At 37.8% G+C, this 18,936-nt stretch overlaps 1 protein-coding gene across 12 annotated transcripts in view; it reads right to left on the reverse strand.

Annotated features, from left to right (window-relative positions):
* Window positions 1-18,936, reverse strand: part of OPA1 (OPA1 mitochondrial dynamin like GTPase) — an 86,478-nt gene that overhangs the window by 63,366 nt on the left and 4,176 nt on the right. For 3 of the 12 annotated variants that reach the window (XM_072792109.1, XM_072792103.1, XM_072792101.1), the window contains 6 exons: window positions 15,408-15,726; window positions 14,656-14,752; window positions 12,811-12,918; window positions 12,258-12,311; window positions 11,542-11,610; window positions 2,836-2,948 (listed from right to left, as the gene is read on the reverse strand). In XM_072792109.1, the coding sequence (XP_072648210.1) occupies window positions 2,836-2,948; window positions 11,542-11,610; window positions 12,258-12,311; window positions 12,811-12,918; window positions 14,656-14,752; window positions 15,408-15,726 (760 nt within the window). Of the gene's footprint in view, window positions 1-2,835; window positions 2,949-11,541; window positions 11,611-12,257; window positions 12,312-12,810; window positions 12,919-14,655; window positions 14,753-15,407; window positions 15,727-16,043; window positions 16,115-18,936 lie in introns of all 12 variants that reach the window. The other 9 variants (XM_072792104.1, XM_072792108.1, XM_072792105.1 and 6 more) reach the window with 5 other exon arrangements.

Here is an 18,936-nt window from a genome sequence, read left to right on the forward strand (position 1 = left end):
TTAAGATTTTTATAATTTGGATTTTAGGAGTATTTATTAGATTTATCATTTGCCCTTCCGGCACAAGTGTTAGGCATAACTCATGCATAGTTTTATTATTATGCTTCCTATCTGCTCAGTTTAATGGAACATCAAAATTAGCATTCTATTATAAGACAGGTATTGTGGTGGAGTCAAGAATCAGACCTTGGTATCTTTTCTGGGAAACAAGATGAAAACCTTTACGTTTACAAAGTAAATATTAAAGATAATGAGAAGATACTTTTACATATTTTCTTAAGGGAATAGCACATGTGATTTTTCATCTGTCACTTATTCAATAACTTAACTAGCAGTCTGAGTATATTTAATGTTGATGCACTTCACTGGTAAAGTTCTGCTACTTACGACAAGAGTTAAATTCTTGTCCTGTTGTTCAATATATTCAGTTTGCATTATAAAATTAATTAAAACTCACCCTGACAGAAATGGGTATCAATGGTCTTGAAACCAGAGCTTTTCTACAATTCCAGGGCTGTGAAACTGATGGAGAAAGAGCGGAATCCTCCGCAGAAACAAGCTAAAGCTGAAAGAGAAAAACCTTTACTAGCTCCTCACAAAACCAAGCCCGAGTGTTATATTTTAAGTATTTCTTCCTACTGAGCTATTGCGGCCATTCTGAAATACCGAGATACATAGGTAAAGGACTCATAAACATTGCCATTTATGTGTATGTATTCATAGAAGGCAAAACTACCAAAGGCAGTTTGAATTGACTGTCTCTGCATGAGCTATAGGGACAGTTTATTAGCTGCTACTAGTAAGATATAAAAAAATGATAGCCTACTCAACATTTTCAAGAAGGTAAGGGAGGAAGAATGATTAAAAAACAACAAAAAGCTGTGGTTTTGTACCTCAAGAAAACCTCAAATGCCTGGAGGAATGATACAAATCTCACGATTTAGGATGCAGATCATGAGGACAGTGAAGGGCAGAAAAGTCATCTGCGTACCCACTACGGGGAGGAACGGGGGAAGATACAGTAAGGAAATGATCTTTAAAGACAGTCAAGGGAATGATGTCATTATAGAAGAGTGTGAATTGTTTTTGAAATTCCATTTACTTTCACACGGGGTAACTCCAGAGTGGGCCAGACTGTCTGGTGCTCTACTAAGTAGGCCTCAATAAACTAAACAGATGGAGGTGCAGGTCTGTTGGCTGCTATTTTACAAATGGAGAAAATGAAGAATAAAAGGGTTACATGGATCTGATGACATCAGAGATAGAAATCAGCTCTAAATCTGAAAATACTCTAGTAAAATAGGTCTGCTAACCTTGGGCAATGTAGAAAATGAACATTATTCACTACTAATATCCTTTAAATCATCCGATTCAAAAGTATATTGATAATCTTAAGCCATATCTTAGAATAGCAGATCTGTGGGACTCATTTCAAATTATTTTACCATTTATGAAAAAACAAGAACTTGTAACTGGAGCTTTTCATATTTCTAACTAACATACCAAACATAGTTCCTTCTTCTTTCTGTAACAAAGCTAAGGAATAGATGGCTTAGCTTAAGCATACAATTTGTTAGAATATTTAAATAGCACTTCAACGACATACAGAACAGAGAATGCTAAAGCACCATCTAAAATAGGCCCTTTCTTGGTTTAATACATCTACTTGAACTTAATCAAATAGGAAAATAACTTATTTTCGATTTCCACCCATGTTGTTCATTTTCTGAAAGCTAATATCTAGGAGTTGATTCCACAGCCATGGAATTGAGAAAAGCCAGGAAGGGGCACTGAAAAGACAAATGGAAACCGTAAGGAGTATGCTCAAGTACTACCCATCACCAAATGAGGTAAGGTTAGGAAGCAACATTACTGCATTAAATCATCGTCTGCGATACTGGTTGACTTCAAACCAGACCTACAGGAAGCTAATGAAATGGCTGGATCTCTTTTCCTGACTAAAATTTGTAGACGATTTTAAAACTTTCCTGATCTAATATATGTCACCTAATTTAATTAAGCTCATGTCAAGATCTCAGAATGTAACTTTAAAGCCGTTATGTTCATTTTGACATAAGTCTCTTCAGAACATTAACCTTGGGATCTACACCGTGGGATCATCTAACAGCCAAAAGCATATTTTCAAGGACTTCTTGATTATACCTATAAACAAATATTTATATGGGTTTATGCCAACTTTTATTAGAAGCTGTTCCTTAGCACCCTGAATTATATCAAATTGCCAACATCACTCCTTCAGTAGTCCACGGTAAAAATGTATTTGTGTTGACTTCACTGATAATTGTAGAAAAACTTAATCAATGAGTTTATCAGGATGTATAAGAATAATTCTGTGCAAAATTTATACCAAAATAATATTCTTCTGTAAGAAATAGTCATGTTTTCGTTGATCCATTTTACTAAAACAAGTATATTTCATTCTTTAGTAATTTAAATAGTGGTCGTCCACAGCAATCCTTTACACTTTAGGAATGAAAACTTGGGAGAACCATAGACAAGCTGGCTACAAACTGAGGGTGACTCAATACAATAACCAGATCAAGCAAACCACAATTCAGGATTCTTCTCCAAATACAAATCCATGGACCCTCACAGGGAATCTCAGGTTCAGAATATAAATCCCTTTTTTAATATTTTGGGTTTACTTATCCACTCCAACAAAGTTACATATTTGTATTATATATCTTTCATATTTTTACTGTCAAAAATAATTTTTCATAACTAAAGTCCATGAATGGATTAAGGTGACATGATCTTGGTAGAAATGGCTGATTAGTGTGAACACATCAGTAGCCCCCTTAAACCATCCATCACCTTGCGCTTCTGTTGGGCATAGCTCGTGCTATATTGGCCAGCGGCTCTGCGGGCTTCCTCTTCATGCTCTTGAATTTGCTGTTGTAAGAGAATGAGCTCACCAAGCAGACCCTGCCGTGAGTTTACAATGAGGAGAAGAGGAAAATCGGGGAGGAGAACAATGTTAAACCAAAGGGCACAAGCAAGGAAAAGATGTAAGTCAGGGAGGAATGGATAGCTTATAACAAAAATGGAAACGTGTCTATGTACCTTTAGAGCCACTATGTAATAGGGCTCATACCACATTTCCATTTTCCCCTCAGTAAAATCAGATGCCTCAGAAATATAAAACAGCAGAGTTTAAAAAGTGAAAAGCAATGATTCTGTCTGCTGACTAAAACAAGCCAGATACATATTAAATTACAGTAAAACCTAGACTAACTGGAATCCTCGAGGGAAGTGGCATTGTAGTTAACAACTTATTACTTGAAACCTTACTTTTGAATAGCCAACAGGAACTAATGTATGCTCCTGGCTTGATACAAAAGGGGGAAAAAATCTTTTAATTCTCAACCATAATTTTCACAAGACTGAATGGGGTATACGTAATAGCTTATCTAATAATTATTATTAAGTATTTTTTCCTTGATACCTAATGACTTCAGTTAAGGATTAGAGCTCCTCAAAACCATTAAGTTTCCAAGCATCAAGTTAATTATGGCTTTACATTAATTCATATATTCTACATGCTTACACAATAAGCTTATCTGACAAAAATTTAGGATTCTCTTTTTTGCAAATTAAAAGACAATGTTGGGGCATCGTTTTAACTTTATACAGCATAAAAGTAGTTTGAGTTTTCACTTTTTATGAGCTGTTTTGATATTCAGTTTAAAAATGGCCTCTACAAACAGAAGAATGTATCAATTACTAAAGCAAAAGCACTCTAAAAGAACATAACTGAGATTTGGAGGTAATACAGTTATCATGAAAATTTAAAATGAAACAAAACCTAGTTTGGATCTATGTACAACACAATCACTATTCCTATGTTTAAAATTCATTTCATTAATAATCATGAAATGTTAACTGGTGCAATTTTTATCATAATGTATTCACATGTGGCATGGTACGTGTAATTTTCAATACGTGTAATTGCACAGTATTTGTAATTGCTGGCCTATTAGATGACAAATCTCAGGAGATGTGGGAGAAAAGACAACTAAGAATTGACAATGATACAAGCTTAATATTTTTTTCAATTAGGCACCCTAGAAGAGGTAACATTCTAACGAAAGAGGTCACTATTTAAATCTGCACAAGAACAATGTTCTGGGTGAACAATGGGCTCAAATTTTACCACATTATAGAAAGAGCTAGGAAAACTAATACTCATTAAAATAATCTAAATTGGCAGTTTCAAATAGCTTCAGAGCTTTTTAAAATTATTGCCTAAAACATTGTATTTTATATAAGACAACTAAAAAACTAAAAGTTTCCTAAAATGCTGGTTAACGTTACATTCAAATTTTAATTAACAGACTCATGTAGAGGCTTAATAATTTACTTTTATAACCCAAAGACTTCTATAAATAAAAGTTTTCCTTAAAAGAAGTAAATACAAACAGAAAAGCCAATATAATACTAAAGCATCTTAAATTAAGGGCAAGTATTAGCATATAATTTGTGAGATTTTTGTCTGATTCTTAGATTTAATACATTAGGCTATGCCAACAATAATGAAACTGACTTACTATAAATCAAAGGATGAAACTAGTTGATATTTCTGTATGACAAGTGAGAGAACATCAACATGATAGGTAACATAACTGAACTGTCATCATCTGTTTCCAAATTCAACAGCACAAAACACATTTATAAAAACCTGTGGTTATCCATAAGGTAGATCTTGTGAGTAATTTTATGGCAATAGATAGATCTATCAAAGAAAGACAATGTCAACTGACTACTCTCACTGTCCTCATCATTCCCCTAATATCTGTCACTTTTTCATTTTTTATATCATTGTTTTTCATAAAGCAGAAAGAAGAGTAATCCAACTTATTTTTATTAGTTATTTACTACAGTTACTTCTCATATCCAGTGTTTAGATATCTCAAAACAACACCCTTTTAAAGGTTTCTTGTGCTGGCTTGCATAGCCACGTACCTGTGCTTTAATTAACATATCACCAGTACTCTCATTTATAACATCAAAGCAGTGAGCAAATATTCCACATTTCTTAACTGTGCTAGTCTATCAGGCAGAGGATTCCTTTTTACTTTTGAGTTAAACACCCTTCCCTAATCTATTGCTTGTATCTATATACAAATTGTACGGTAAATACTTAATAATCTATTACATTATAAGCAAACACCCTCTTTCTAGTGACACCTCACTTTCCTTCCAAGTCTGTTACTGAAGCACTGCTATGTGAAGATAGTTGAAATTAACTGTTACCTCCTGAAAAAAGTAGGAAGAAAACAAGAATTAGACACAGAAAAAACTATTTACACTATACTACATGACTAAAGGAGGTTACCTTTTATTCAATTTTGGGCATCAAATCTCACCCTAACTGTAATTTTTGAGCTAAGGCCATGTAGAATAAGAAGGGAAAGAAATGTGACTACTGTACAAGACACATTCCTTAAATGGACAAAATACATTTTGTTCAATAAATATTTTCCCAAGCTCAGACATTTTTCCCTCGAGAAACAGCATGTAATTATGTTAAAATCGCATACATTATATATAAAACATAATTGTAAATAACAAGTTATTGTGAACTACAGATGATACACTCTCTAAACAGCTAGTTATTGTCAATTTCACACCACAACTCTCACAGTCTAATGGTATTTCTACAGTATTGTCAGATTTTTAAAAAATTGTATGTTAGACCAAGAAATCAGGCATAACTCCAAAAACCAAAATATCAGCTGAAAATGCAAAAACCTGAAAGTTAGAGTTTGAAAGGAAAGATTATAAATAATTTTAAAACTAGAAGTCATTCGTATGGGAGTACATTTAAAATACTGTATTTGCAACAGCATTTTAAAAACTCAAAGCAGAACTAGGCCCTTATTCTGTTTATTCACACACCTAGCACCTAGAATAAGCCCTGACATTTGAGATGTGTTACAGCTGACACTTAAAGTAGGGCTTGGCACATGTTTGTTCTTTGAATGAATCAAACTGTGACCTGACCTACTTTTACCTAATGATGCACGTCTAGTTTCTAGTATAAAATCCAAATCAGTGGGTGCCTGGGTGGCTTAGTCAGTTAAGTGTCTGCCTTCATCTCAGGTCATGATCCCAAGGTCCTGGGATCAAACCCCACATCAGGCTTCCAGCTCAGTGGAGACCCTGCTTTTCCCTTTCCTTCTGACTCCCAGCTTGTGTGCTCTCTCGCTCGCTCGCTCGCTCTACCTCAAATAAATAAAATCTTTACCCCCAAAAAAATATATCCAAATTTGGGTTTCTAAAAAAAAATGTGTATTCTGTAAATAAGCTATACATCAGCCCCATAAACTATTTTCCCATTTTTCATAATCCCCAGAACAGACTCCACAGAAATTAAGGGGAGGAAATGAATCAAATAATGTTAATAGGCAATTAACTTAGTAATTAAAAATGTAAGGTAATAATCATCATCATCACCCTCATAGCCAATATTTGTTCAGTTTTATGATGTGCAGATTTTGTGCTAAAGGGCTATACACAATATTCAAAACAACCCTATCAAGTAGGAATTCCCCCTTTTACAGAAGAGGAAATCAGCAACTCAGAGTATGATCTTGTCCAAACAAGGTCACATAGCTCAGGAAGCAGGAGGGGCAGGATCTGAGTGACTACAAAGTCTGTACCAACACCATCCTGTTGGCAAGATGGTCTATTTACAAAGTGGCCCTGACTCCATCAGGTTTACTCCACATTTCAAAGGAGAAAATGGTAATACTACAATATATCCGAAGGCATATCTGAATTACTAAGAGGATGGGCGGGCTGAGTAGTCCACAGAGACCTTAGGGCCTACAAAGCTAAAATATTCACTACCTAGCCCTTTAAGGAAGAGTGTGACAACTGGTGCCGTATTAATTTTAAAAGTAACTTGGGTCCAGAAAAGAACTTCATGAAATTGGAGACTTCCTTCCTCTCCCATTCAAAAAATACTGTTGGCATTAAACTAGTTTTCAAAATTTGAATAATTCTATTTGATTAGCTAAAAATAACTATTTTTTTAAATTTTTCCCCTCCTAGTAATACATAACTTTGCTCAAAGTATTTATGGTCAACAGAAAAATGTTTATTAGTGGGTATCAGAAGGAAATATGTCTTTCCATTTGGATTATTTAACCTGCTTCTGTTCAGAAATATCATTTCCAATTTTACTACTTGGATAATTTCTACAACTGATAATCTTAAGAGATGAACATATCAATCTACCAATAGTTATTATCATTGTCCCAATTCCTACCAAATCCCTTCTAAATTTTTTCCAAAAAACAGTATTATGTATATATACTTAATGTTTCTTAAATGACATGAAAGTACAGTGTGCTTATAAAGGAATAAGATAAGATTGCCTATTTTGCCATTCTACTTTTCTCCATGCAGATCTTCCCTCTTCTCTTCTCGGATCCCTCTGCTTCCCAACTACTACACCCAAAGACGTTAAGTGGGTTGGCTTCCCGGCTAAGATTCTAACCTAGTACAGTTGCCAGTTAGCTGTTCAGGAAACTTAAGTTTACTGATCTGTGGTGACTCCATGATGTTGGTCGTGGGAATTTCATTTTGCCAGTTACAACATTATTTGTTGCATGAGGAATCCCAGAAACGTAAATCGTACTTAAGCAACTCTGCTTCATTACAGTTTAGAACATGAAGCGTAGGTACTACTTTTCACACATCCTTCTTTTTTTTTTTTTTTAATTTATTTATTTATGAGAGAGAGAGAGAGAGAGAAAGAGAGAGAGAGAGGCAGAGACACAGGCAGAGGGAGAAGCAGGCTCCACGCAGGGAGCCCGATGTGGGACTCAATCCCAGGTCTCCAGGATCGCGCCCTGGGCAGAAGGTGGCACTAAACCGCTGAGCCACCCAGGCTGCCCTACTTTCACATTCTCATTCTCCTCAGTAGTTGCCAAATATCAAAGATCAGCAGAAATTCACATGTGATCACAGTGAAGAGACATATAAAATTTGTGGCCTACTTGCTGGCATTGATGAAATTTATTTCAATTAGCCTCTCTTTTACTGTGTTAAATCAATCAGTTTTGCCAACAGTACAGTATTATCCCAGGTGTTCTGAGGAAAGAGATTTCATGATAGAAAGAATGCAAGCCAAAATAAATAATATTTCAGCTGGCAGCTTTTCAGTGCTAAGAGTATAATTAATGGTACTAAAATAGTCAGAAGGCTTTATGAAGGGGACAATAGTGTGAGGCTTGAAAAATAAGAAGAAATCTGACAGAAAAGGGAAGAAAAATTTCAGCTGGAAGATACAAGAGAAGTAAAGCCACAAAATTAAGAATTAGAATAACGTGTGAAAAGGAAAAACATTAATTATTGTCTAATAATTATACTTAAAACAGTAATATTACTCTTCATGATTTGGACTTTTAAAAGATCCTTCAAATATCTTCTATAAGTTATAAATGTGCTTGTAACCTTCAGAATAACCATGCTGCTTACTTCTGTGAGATGTTTATGACCAATCAGAAAGATGAGAAAACAAAAGCACAGATAATAAAACGTCTCATTTAGCAAATTAGTTTTCACTAGAACAGACAATCTTACTGAATCCTAACGGAGATTCACTAAGTTGTCTTGTCACCTATCTGTGTCATGATTGATATACAGAAATCTGCAGATTTACAGATTATTCACTAAAATAGACTTATTACTTCAATTCCCAATTTGTCTTCAGGTGGTTCTGAAAGTCTCCAGGTCTCAAGGATTTTATTCAGTTCACATCAAGGGCTCTTTCTAATATTTTTCTTCAGTGGATACAAATTTTAAAATTTGATTAACAGCATTTACTGAAAAGTGGTTTCAATATTTTTCCATTTTTTAAATTTATTGAAAGTATTATCAGAACTTCTGGTCAACATGATGTAAATAACTACTGTCCATAAACCGAATGGATATAAATCTAAGTAAAATCAAAGAAACTTGATATTTAGTTAGCCTGAGCAGCATTATTCAGAAATATATGCTTTTAGAGCTTTTTGTAGACATTTTGTAGACCTCAGTTACAACTTTCCAGAGTACCCAAAATTCTAGGGACTCCAGAATAGGTAATCAGTTCATTGTATTATCCACTCTGTCCAACTCAGGTCAGTCTAACATTTATGCTTTCTCAACTCCGTCATTTTCACTTCAGTTCACTTTGAAAGGTCCTAATTGTGCCTCTATTTGCCAGCACTTCTCCAGATGTGTGTGTTTTTTTTAATTTACTTATTTATTTTAGAGGGAGAGAAGTGGGGGAGGGGGTGAGAGAGAGTGACCACAAACATGCACAAGTGCAAGAGCTCCCCGGCATGAGCAGGGGATGGGGCAGAGGGGAAGCTGACTCCCTGCTGAACCGGGAACCTAAAGCAAGCCTCCATCATCAGATGGGAAGATCATGACCCAAGTCAAAACCAAGAGTCAGATGCTCAACAGACCGAGCCATCCAGGTACCCCTGTGTTCTTTTATTAGAAAGGACAAATCTCTTTTTAATTCTAGTTAGAGAAATGTTTTTAATTTATTACTATTTTTTTAAAATCAGATTCACCTTTACTTTTCTATTTCTAGCATAAGTCTGGCCAGAAATTTTGGTACAAACCTGACAACCATTAAGTTAAGGCATGATTGCTTCAAACTCTGAAAAGCATTTCCGATCTGGGGCTCTCGCAAGTTAGAGTATTTACAGGTAAGAGCCAAGCCTTGAAACACGAAATGTAGCACAGTAACAGAATTTAAAACCACTAGTTGAGGCTGGAAATACTATTCCTGTAAATTCTTATACTAGCATTTGTTACAATCTAATTTAGACTGTAATGAAAGCAGCTTAATTACAACTCCAGATTTAGTAACAGTAATTGCTGAGTTTTTAATGAGAAAGATAATCATCATAAATTATGAAAGTTATAAGGAAATAGTAGATGAGGGCATTTACCTCCAAGCAAAGTAAATTATAAAACAAACCAATAAATTTACTTTTATGTCTATTATGTAAAATAACATCTGAGAATGTGATTATATTCCCAGGTATCCATTCTCCTGTACTGCAAAGCTCCTGATCACTTACCAATTATTCATTAAGCATCTTAGCAGGATTTTAAGGAGATTATCTGAGTTAGACCCTGAAACAGGTTTTTCACTCACCAGAGTAATCCTAGGCCATACCAGAGAACAGCAGAGATGCCGACCTCCCTAACTGATCTAGGCAACAAGACATCTTGTCGCTCGAAAACCACACTACTAATCCTGCAGGAGAGTTTCCTTCTCCCTCATGAGATGAGCTTTTCTCTGCACATTAAGTCTACCTGCATTAAGGGCCAAGGCCTTGCCTCAAAATAAGCTTTGCATAATAGGCTAATTGCTATTCAAATTTTTCTCCTCAGTAGCATGAGCACCCCTTTGGTTAAAATGTCAATGGAAAAGGTATCAAACAAGATCAAGTTAAAAGGCAAATACACTTACACACATACACACATATGCACACATATTTTAAAATGTTTTCTCCAAAAGATCTAGTTAAAAGGCCAGAGGAAAGTCTTTTGAAATACTAGAATTTAAACCTGGAATATCACGTAAAAGTTCGAAGTTAAAGGACAGGAGACAGATGGAAATTTGTGCATAGGAATTATTTTCTTTCCATTTTCTAAATAAACATAAATTATTTCCCTTCAGTTTATAAAAACCGTAATAACCTTCAATATAAAAGCTATATACTCCACATTTAATTTTAAAATGTTCATGGAGTATTTTTCATGTATCTATTTGTCCAGATTTTTTTTTTTCAGAAAAACTTTCAAGGAATCAGTTATGCTACCAATTCCAAAAGATGAATAAAATGAAGACTAAGAGAATGTCAGGTTAACATATGAATATAAATAAAGAGCAATGCATATGTTATTTTAAATCAGCAATTCTCCCAAAACTTTCGTATGAATTTTAACACAAATATTGAAATTGACATAACTGAAATAAGTTCATATATAACTGTTCACTATTAATGTAACAGGTTCAATTTATTCCCTAATAACCCATTTCCTAGTCCCTTAATATTTTCCCTAAGTGTATGCCATGAAACATCAGTCCCTAGAATATATTTCATGGAAAAAGGGTTATGTTGCTAAATAAATCTGGACAACTCTGTACACTTTGACTTCTCCTGGGATTCACAATGTATACAAGTATATTAAGGTCTGAGAAGTCCTAGGGAAAAGAAAAGCCTGCTTGTTTTACTTAATCAGCTTTTCCTATACATATTAAACAATAATGCCCTTTGTTGAAAACAATCCTTCTAACTAATATTTCACAGAACACATTTGAAGGAAATGGGCTCTCCAAGAACTGTCACATAGTATCTCCACTTTGCACCAAGATTAAAAATACCTCTACTTAGATGCTTTTATATTTGCTCCTCAGATGTTACTGTTTTCAAATCTTCCAGGTAGGTAAAAACTGTTTTCTCTTTCAAGACTACCTATGTGAAGAATTCTCTTTTATACTTACCTTTCTATAATGCTTGTCACTTTCAGATCCGTGATCTGTTGCTCTAAATGCTGTTTCTCCAGGTGAACCTTAAAGATAAATATGCAGTCCTTTAAATTCTCCATCACTGCCAACGGCCCAAATTCAACTTATGTCTAGTTAATTTAAAGGCAAATGATTTTTAGAGCAAAAATCACTTTTTTGAAAATTAAAAGCTATTCTTATAGGAATATATTGGTAACTTATGCAAAAAAAAAACCTTTTAAATATTATAGGACATGTTTAAAATATCACTGAAAATTACAATTTAAAAAAAAGACAATCTTTGATAAGGATTATCTTCCATGAGAGTACTTACAGTTCAGCCATTTACCACTGCCATTACAGACTACATAGTAACAAGATAAATTTAAATATCAACTGTGACAGGACAGATGAGACAAACTAAAATTACTTTTCATTTCAATTATCAGAAATAATCATATCAATTTTAAGAAAGTATTTTGGTTAAGCAAACTTTCTAATAGTTTTAATTATAGATACGTATTTAGGAATTTTAGTTTTACTGTAAAATGATTATTTTCACCTGTACGATAAGGAATTTGCCCAATATTGTTCTGGAGTTTTAAAATTCAGCATAAGCAGCATAAATTTGGTCTGCAATTTTATTTGCAACTAGTTTATTAGAAGCATTTAAAAGGCATGTTAAGGTCAGCAAAAATGTCTGTTTACACACCTAACAAGAGAAGTAGGTCAGAAGCTCCTATGACTTCACTAACCAATTTGTGACCTGTGAAAAATCAGCAAAAGGGGAAATAGAAATGTAAAATTTGACAGGAATGAGCAAACAAATACGTCTGAGATCTCAGAGTTATATAATGATGGGGCATGAATTGGGCAAATATGCCAGATTAACCTCAGTATATTCTACTCATTATTGTCCATCATAGTTAAATTTGTTTTAAAATCACCAAATTGGTTCTAAGCAATTATGAAAAGCAAGCACATAGGAAGTCTCATCTACCTGTCAGGAACAAGAGATATTTTTTTCCCCTCACTGACTAAAGCCAGGCATGTTCATGCTCTTACAAATTTTCATTTTGTTGCACTAACCAAAATTTAAAACCACTGAGCAACAAAACTTTGTGCACGCTTCTTTCAAAAATCTGTTTTTCATTTGTATTAAATGTTTTCACTTAAAAGATAGGAATCAACACATGAATACATCTCAGTATTTTTCCTCTGGGGTTTCTGAAACTTTAAGTGAAATCAAACAGAATCTTCCTTACCTGTGGTGAAAAAGTCCTTCAATAAGCTGAGGCTCTCGACAATCTTATCAAAGTCAGGTGCCAATTTTGCAAGGTCCTCTGAATTAGGAAGTGCTTTTCTAATTTTCTCTGGAGAAGATGGAAAAAAAAATTCACAAAATAAGAATTTCACTATTAAAACAATGATAAAATTTAAATAATCATCATGTATAAAGTTAAAATATTTTTCTATTTTCCTTCCTATTACAACTACAACTGCTACATGTATTTAAAACAATGCCTAGCTCTAAGAATATTCCATAAGCCATGAAATTTGTTTAAAAAGACTCACCAAATGTCTGCCTTATATGGACACTTTTGATCTATAAGTTAAATGCCTGGACTCAGAAGCACTATATTAACACTGTATTGGAATCAGAAGTATTTTTAAGGAGAAAGTCACAACAAAGAGGCCAAGAATCAAAAAAAGAAAAAAAAAAAAGAGAGAAATGCCTCTTGTCACACCTGGCTCAAACTCAAAGAAAGTAATGAAAACTCAGTCCAAGTTCAAAAACAGAATTCCAATACTTTTGTCTGTCCTTTCACAGACTCTCAGAAAATTCACACTTGTTACTATTTGGAAATAACTAAGAGCCTAAGGCAAGCTGTGGTTTTATTTTTGCTAGCTTTATTTATAAAATGGTCAAGGTACATAGTTTTGATTACAAACACTCAATAATTTTGTCAAAGTTTGGTACAGCTTTACAGTATCTTCTCAATTAGGATGAGCTTTTCTTAATTTTCTCTGCAGAAGACCAAAGCACAAATATTCTCAAAATAGGAATATGTGTCAGCTATTATTCTAAGTGCTGTAAAAAGCATTCACCAGCTCAACCTTCATAGCAACCCTACAAAAAAGTTATCATCAACTCCACTTTACAGGGTGAGGAACTGAGGCACTGAGGTTAAGTATCTGGATGTGCACACAGAGCAAAGTGGGGAGTCAGGCTTCAAGCCTGGCCAGTCCAGCTTCAGGATCCAGACCTTCACGCCCACACTGCGGCACTCGCAAATTCATCAAGGTAAAAGGCTCTCCTCACGAACATCAGAAAAATACTGAAGGAGTGCTGCAAATTCCGGCAGGTTCCTCTGTCAATGCAGCACGGTTTTATCTTTGGGAAAATGATATCACTGAAGTACATAGATTAATTCCACTCCCATACACACTAAAGTTTTAGGAAAGTCTAAAAAAAGAGACTGAGGAAAATAATTTCACTCAAAAAAAATTTACTTAAATCACAACTTAATCTTGGCAATCAGAACTATCAAATACATTTTTTTTCTCACATACCTGTTACAGAACAAGGAGAACAGTGACTGTCTATGGGGAGAAATTACTACGCACACTAGCAGGCATTTAGGGACCTGGTTACAAAAAGTAGAAGTAACCAAGGGATCTAGTTAGCCAGTTAGGAGGGGTCACAGTGCATCTGTCCTGGGTAACAGCATACAACACTGAAAGTGACGTCTCGCAAGGCTGTTTAGCTGACAAATTTGTTAGGTAGCAAAAGATAAGAAACCAAAGTGTGTGTTCACTATGGCTATATAATTTTTAAAAAGGAAACTAAAATGTTAACCACACACACAGACTAGCTACAATTAAAAGAAAATGTCCATAAGGATAATGGCGGCTATGTGAGAGTGATGGGCGAGGGTGTTATTTTCTTTTTCCTACCAATTTTTTTTGGGGGGATACTCTATTACTTTAATCATTCAAATAAAACTGCTACATAGTAAGCTCATGAGTGAAGAAACTATCTCAATAACACTATTTCTATTTCCCAAAGACACAAACAAGAAACGCGTTTTAATGTTGATTATACAAACCTAAATCGATATACTCGTCAATCTCCCATACAATGTCAGGCACAATCCATTTATAGTCACTCAGGTCAGGTATCATATCTTTCCACTGATCAAAAGTCTAAAAGAAAAGAAAGTGTGCCGATCAAATGTTCTGAATCTCAAACAAAAATAAAGAAAAACCACCTTAGTTTATCTAATCAAAACACGCTGATCTGTTAAGAACGATGCATTATGTTAAAAAATTTTAGAAACAAAGTAGCCTCAGCTCTTCTAAAAATAAATTAGCAGGCAAGCATATACAATATGTAAATCTTCCTTTATGAAATACAGAAAGTGTAAAAATTCAGAAGATAGTCTTATTTCAAACAGGTTTCATGATTTGGCTTTCAACAATACTGTGGAATAGAAGGCAAACTAGGGGTCAGGACACGTTGCCTTTGCTCCTGAAGCGGCCACAGAGTGGGAGTGCTGGCATGCCACCTACTTTCCTGTCTGAGCTACTAAGTGGCACGCTGAAAATCAGATCCCGGTGACCGCACCCCAGCCCAGTGCTCCTTCCACTAGGCCGTTCTCATCATCTGTAAATATAACCAACATGCAAAGAGCATTTCCCTATTAGCACCATTGAAACAATATATACACGGTAGAGATACACAAGACATTCTTAAACATCTAATTACATTCTACTGTACTTAAAGAAAAGGGATTTGTGCTATAAAATCTTCAAATAATCATGCTAAAATAACCGAAAGAAGAGGGGAAATCAGACTCACCTTTTTGGCTGTATAGCCACCGCCAACAGCAGATCCTAGGATGAGATACCGCAGTTTTAAGAGTCTTGCAGCTAATCTGGCTGGCCAAAAATTCCTGCGTGGCTGGTAGCCATATTTAATTGGAGAAAGTTTCAATTTACGTAATGGAAGGTTAGTTAAAGAAGAGAACTGATGAAATGATGTCCTGAATTGGGGTCTTTGAAGCTTTAAGGTAGGATGATGAGAATGATAAATACTTCGTGAAACCAGATGCAGTTTTTGTAGCGGTAAAGTTCCTTGGACTCCAGAGCTACGTTTCACTAAGGAGTGGCACACCTCACTGAAAAAGAGAAGGAGCATGCGACCAAGATGAGACTGGGCAACAGTGCAAAGGAAACGGCAGAAGAAGAGCAATATCCCAAGAGAAAACACACACGTGTGCATGTGCCCAACCTGGTGTCCTAGCACACCTCACATCTTGAGGGCATTTAGCACGTGCCCCAGACCCTGCTGCAGCGTGGGCCGCCTCCTTGAGTCCTGCTCAAAGTCCTACAATGAAGACCCTCGTACTCCCTCCATTCTACCGACGAGGGGAAGGGGGCACGCACACATAAGTAACTTGCCCGCATCTACACTGATACAAGGATTCAAACTCACGCAGTGGGACTGCAGAGCCTGCCCTCCCGTTTGCTATCTGTGGGCTACAATCCCGATCCAGGGAATTGAAGCTGAAAAAGAAAAAGGGCGGAGACTTAATTTATTAACTGCTATTCACTGTCAGTAAAATCAGAAACAAAGTGAACGCAAACCTGCTTTTAAGCACAAAAATTCCAACAACTTGGGGATCCCTGGGTGGCGCAGTGGTTTAGCGCCTGCCTTTGACCCAGGGTGTGATCCTGGAGTCCCGGGATCGAGTCCCATGTCGGGCTCCCTGCATGGAGCCTGCTTCTCCCCCTGCCTGTGTCTCCACCTCTCTCTCTCTCTCTGTGTCTCTCATGAATAAATAAATAAAATCTTTAAGGAAAAAAAAAATTCCAGCAATTTAGAATAGCTCTTCTTTGGCCTGTCCCCTAGGTTTCGGGGTCCTGAGCTAGCCCAAGTTAAGGAAAAATCACGAATATATAAGGCCCCTGGCTGAAAGTTTTTGAGTAGAATAAGATTAATTAAGCAGTAATAAAAGAAGATACTAAGGGCCACGTGCTACAACCTGAACATGTGTCTCACCCAAATCTATATACGGAAGCCTAACTCCCAACATGACGTATCTGGCGGTAAGGCGTGGGGGGTAGTGTGCTTTCCGTGGGTCATGGACGCGGAGCCCCGGGCTGGGCCTGCGCCCGGGTACGGAGGCGAGCAGCACAGCTCTCTCCCTGCGTGTCACGGAGGACACGAAGTTGCCCCGCTATGGACCAGGACGCAAGTCGTCACCAGACCCCACGACGCCGGCACCTGCATCCAGGAGCTCGGCCTCGGGAACTGGGAGGACTGAGTGCCCACGGCCGGCGCCGTGCGCTCCTGGCGATCGGGGCAGCGACGAGGCACTCTGCATCAGCTGCGCAGGGGCAAGGAAGGTGCTGGAGGGAGGTGGCGGCTCGAGGACGGACGGGGGCAGACATGGGCACGAGGGCAAGGAGGACGGGGCACTCCTGAGCTTTCGGCGGGCACAAACGCTACCACCCAGGGACAGAAACCGAGCAAGGGCCAGATCGGGGTGGGGGGGGAGCCCACGGCTCCACGACATGCAGCTCAAAGGTCGTTCAGCTCCGTCCCGACAGCCGCTCAGTGTCTTGAGCCGGATGAACTTTGGTTCCTTTATCGTTTCACGGCTTACCTCTCTGCAACCAAGAGATATTACGACCTCCACAGCCTCAGTTTTTCAATCTGTTAAAATGGGGTAAGAGCTGCACCAGAGCTCCTGTCCGTGATCTCTAATTCGAGTACCCTGTCAGGCCACCTCGCCTTCCCTACGCCGCCTCTGAGCCCACTGGAACCACCAAGTCAGGGACACTTCTACCTTCCTCTACCTGTCAGTCTCCATCTCCCTACCTGCCCACTTAGCCACCTTCTAAGTTCCCCGATTCATAGTTGCAATGACTCTTTTGCAGATACCGTAAAGTCACTTGCCCCCTGGCTTTTTGTCACACTTGTCTGGCAAAATGCAAATCCTAGATGACCCTAACTATCATCTATGGCTGCAGCAAGGGAACGAAGCACTGCTGGGGAGAGCTGCAGCCGCTGGACGGACAGACATCTCACCTGGCCCCCCAGGGACACCCGACAATCTAACTTTATCAGCTCACCCTTCCCCCTTCTGCCAGGACCGTTTCAGATGCTCTCCACCCTCCTCCACGCTCCCACGTCTCCCCACACTGCCTACCATTCTCCAGAGAAAATGGAAGCATTAGAAGGAGACGCACCGTTGCCTCCCCATGGCGTCTGCACCCACCCTCCTCTAGCCCCCCCACCCAGGTTACAGTAAGTACTCCTCCTCCCTTCAAAGGCAAATCTTCCTCCATTTCCCCTGAATTCTTCCTGCCTTTTCAGGACTCACTAGTCAAGTATCTCTCTATTTAAAGAGACAAAAAAAAAAAAGAAAAAAGAAAAAAAAGCCCTGGTTCCCTGCTCTCGCTATTCTATTAAAAGCCAAACCAACCTGATTTCTGTTTGTATCACTTCAGTGAAACAGCCCTTACTGAGTGCCCTGACGCCTTCCAATGGGCGTGTGTTTTTTCAATTCTCATTTTTTCTCTCTCAGCAGTATCTGACACCCCCTCCTTGGAACTCCCTCTACACTGGCAGCAGCTAGCTTTACTCCTACTCACTGGCCACTCTTTTTCAGGCAGCTCCTCCCCAGCTACCTTTCTTTTTTTTTTAAGAGAGAAAAAGAGACAGAAAGAGAGCCCACAGCATGGAGGGTGGGGCAGAGGGTGAGAGAGAATCCCAAGCCGACTCCTGAGCGAGTGAGGAGCCCAATAGGGCCTTGATCCTAGGACCAGGAGATCTCCACCCCACTGGAAATCAAGAGTCAGATGCTCAACCAACTGAGCCACCCAGATGCCCCTCCCCAACTACTTTTTAAATGTTGGGAGTTGGGCAGCCCCGGTGGCTCAGCGGTTTAGCGCCGTCTTCAGCCCAGGGCGTGATCCTGGAGACCCGAGATCAAGTCCCACGTCGGGCTCCCTGCATGGAGCCTGCTCCCCGCTCTGCCTGTGTCTCTGCCTCTCTCTCTGTCTCTCTCTCTCTCTCTGTCTCTGTCTCTCATGAATAGATAAATAAAATCTTAAAATAAAATGTTGGGAGTTCATGGGACTAGAAGTAAAGTCATTTCTCATCCTCCCACTCTTCCTGGACAATCTTATCCATGCCCATTTCCTCAATGAACATCTACATACCCAGGTTTCTCAAAACTTGTATGTCTAATACAAATGGTTAAGTTCCAGATCCTTGTGTCCAACTGCCTACTGAACGTCACTCCTTAGATAGCAAAAAAGTGTCCAAATCCATGGTATCTTTCTGTCTCCCCCCACCCCCGGGAAATGGCACAAATACC

The sequence above is a fragment of the Canis lupus genome, chromosome 22 (genome assembly GCF_048164855.1).
Source record: "Canis lupus baileyi chromosome 22, mCanLup2.hap1, whole genome shotgun sequence".
Taxonomy (NCBI): Eukaryota; Metazoa; Chordata; class Mammalia; order Carnivora; family Canidae; genus Canis; species Canis lupus.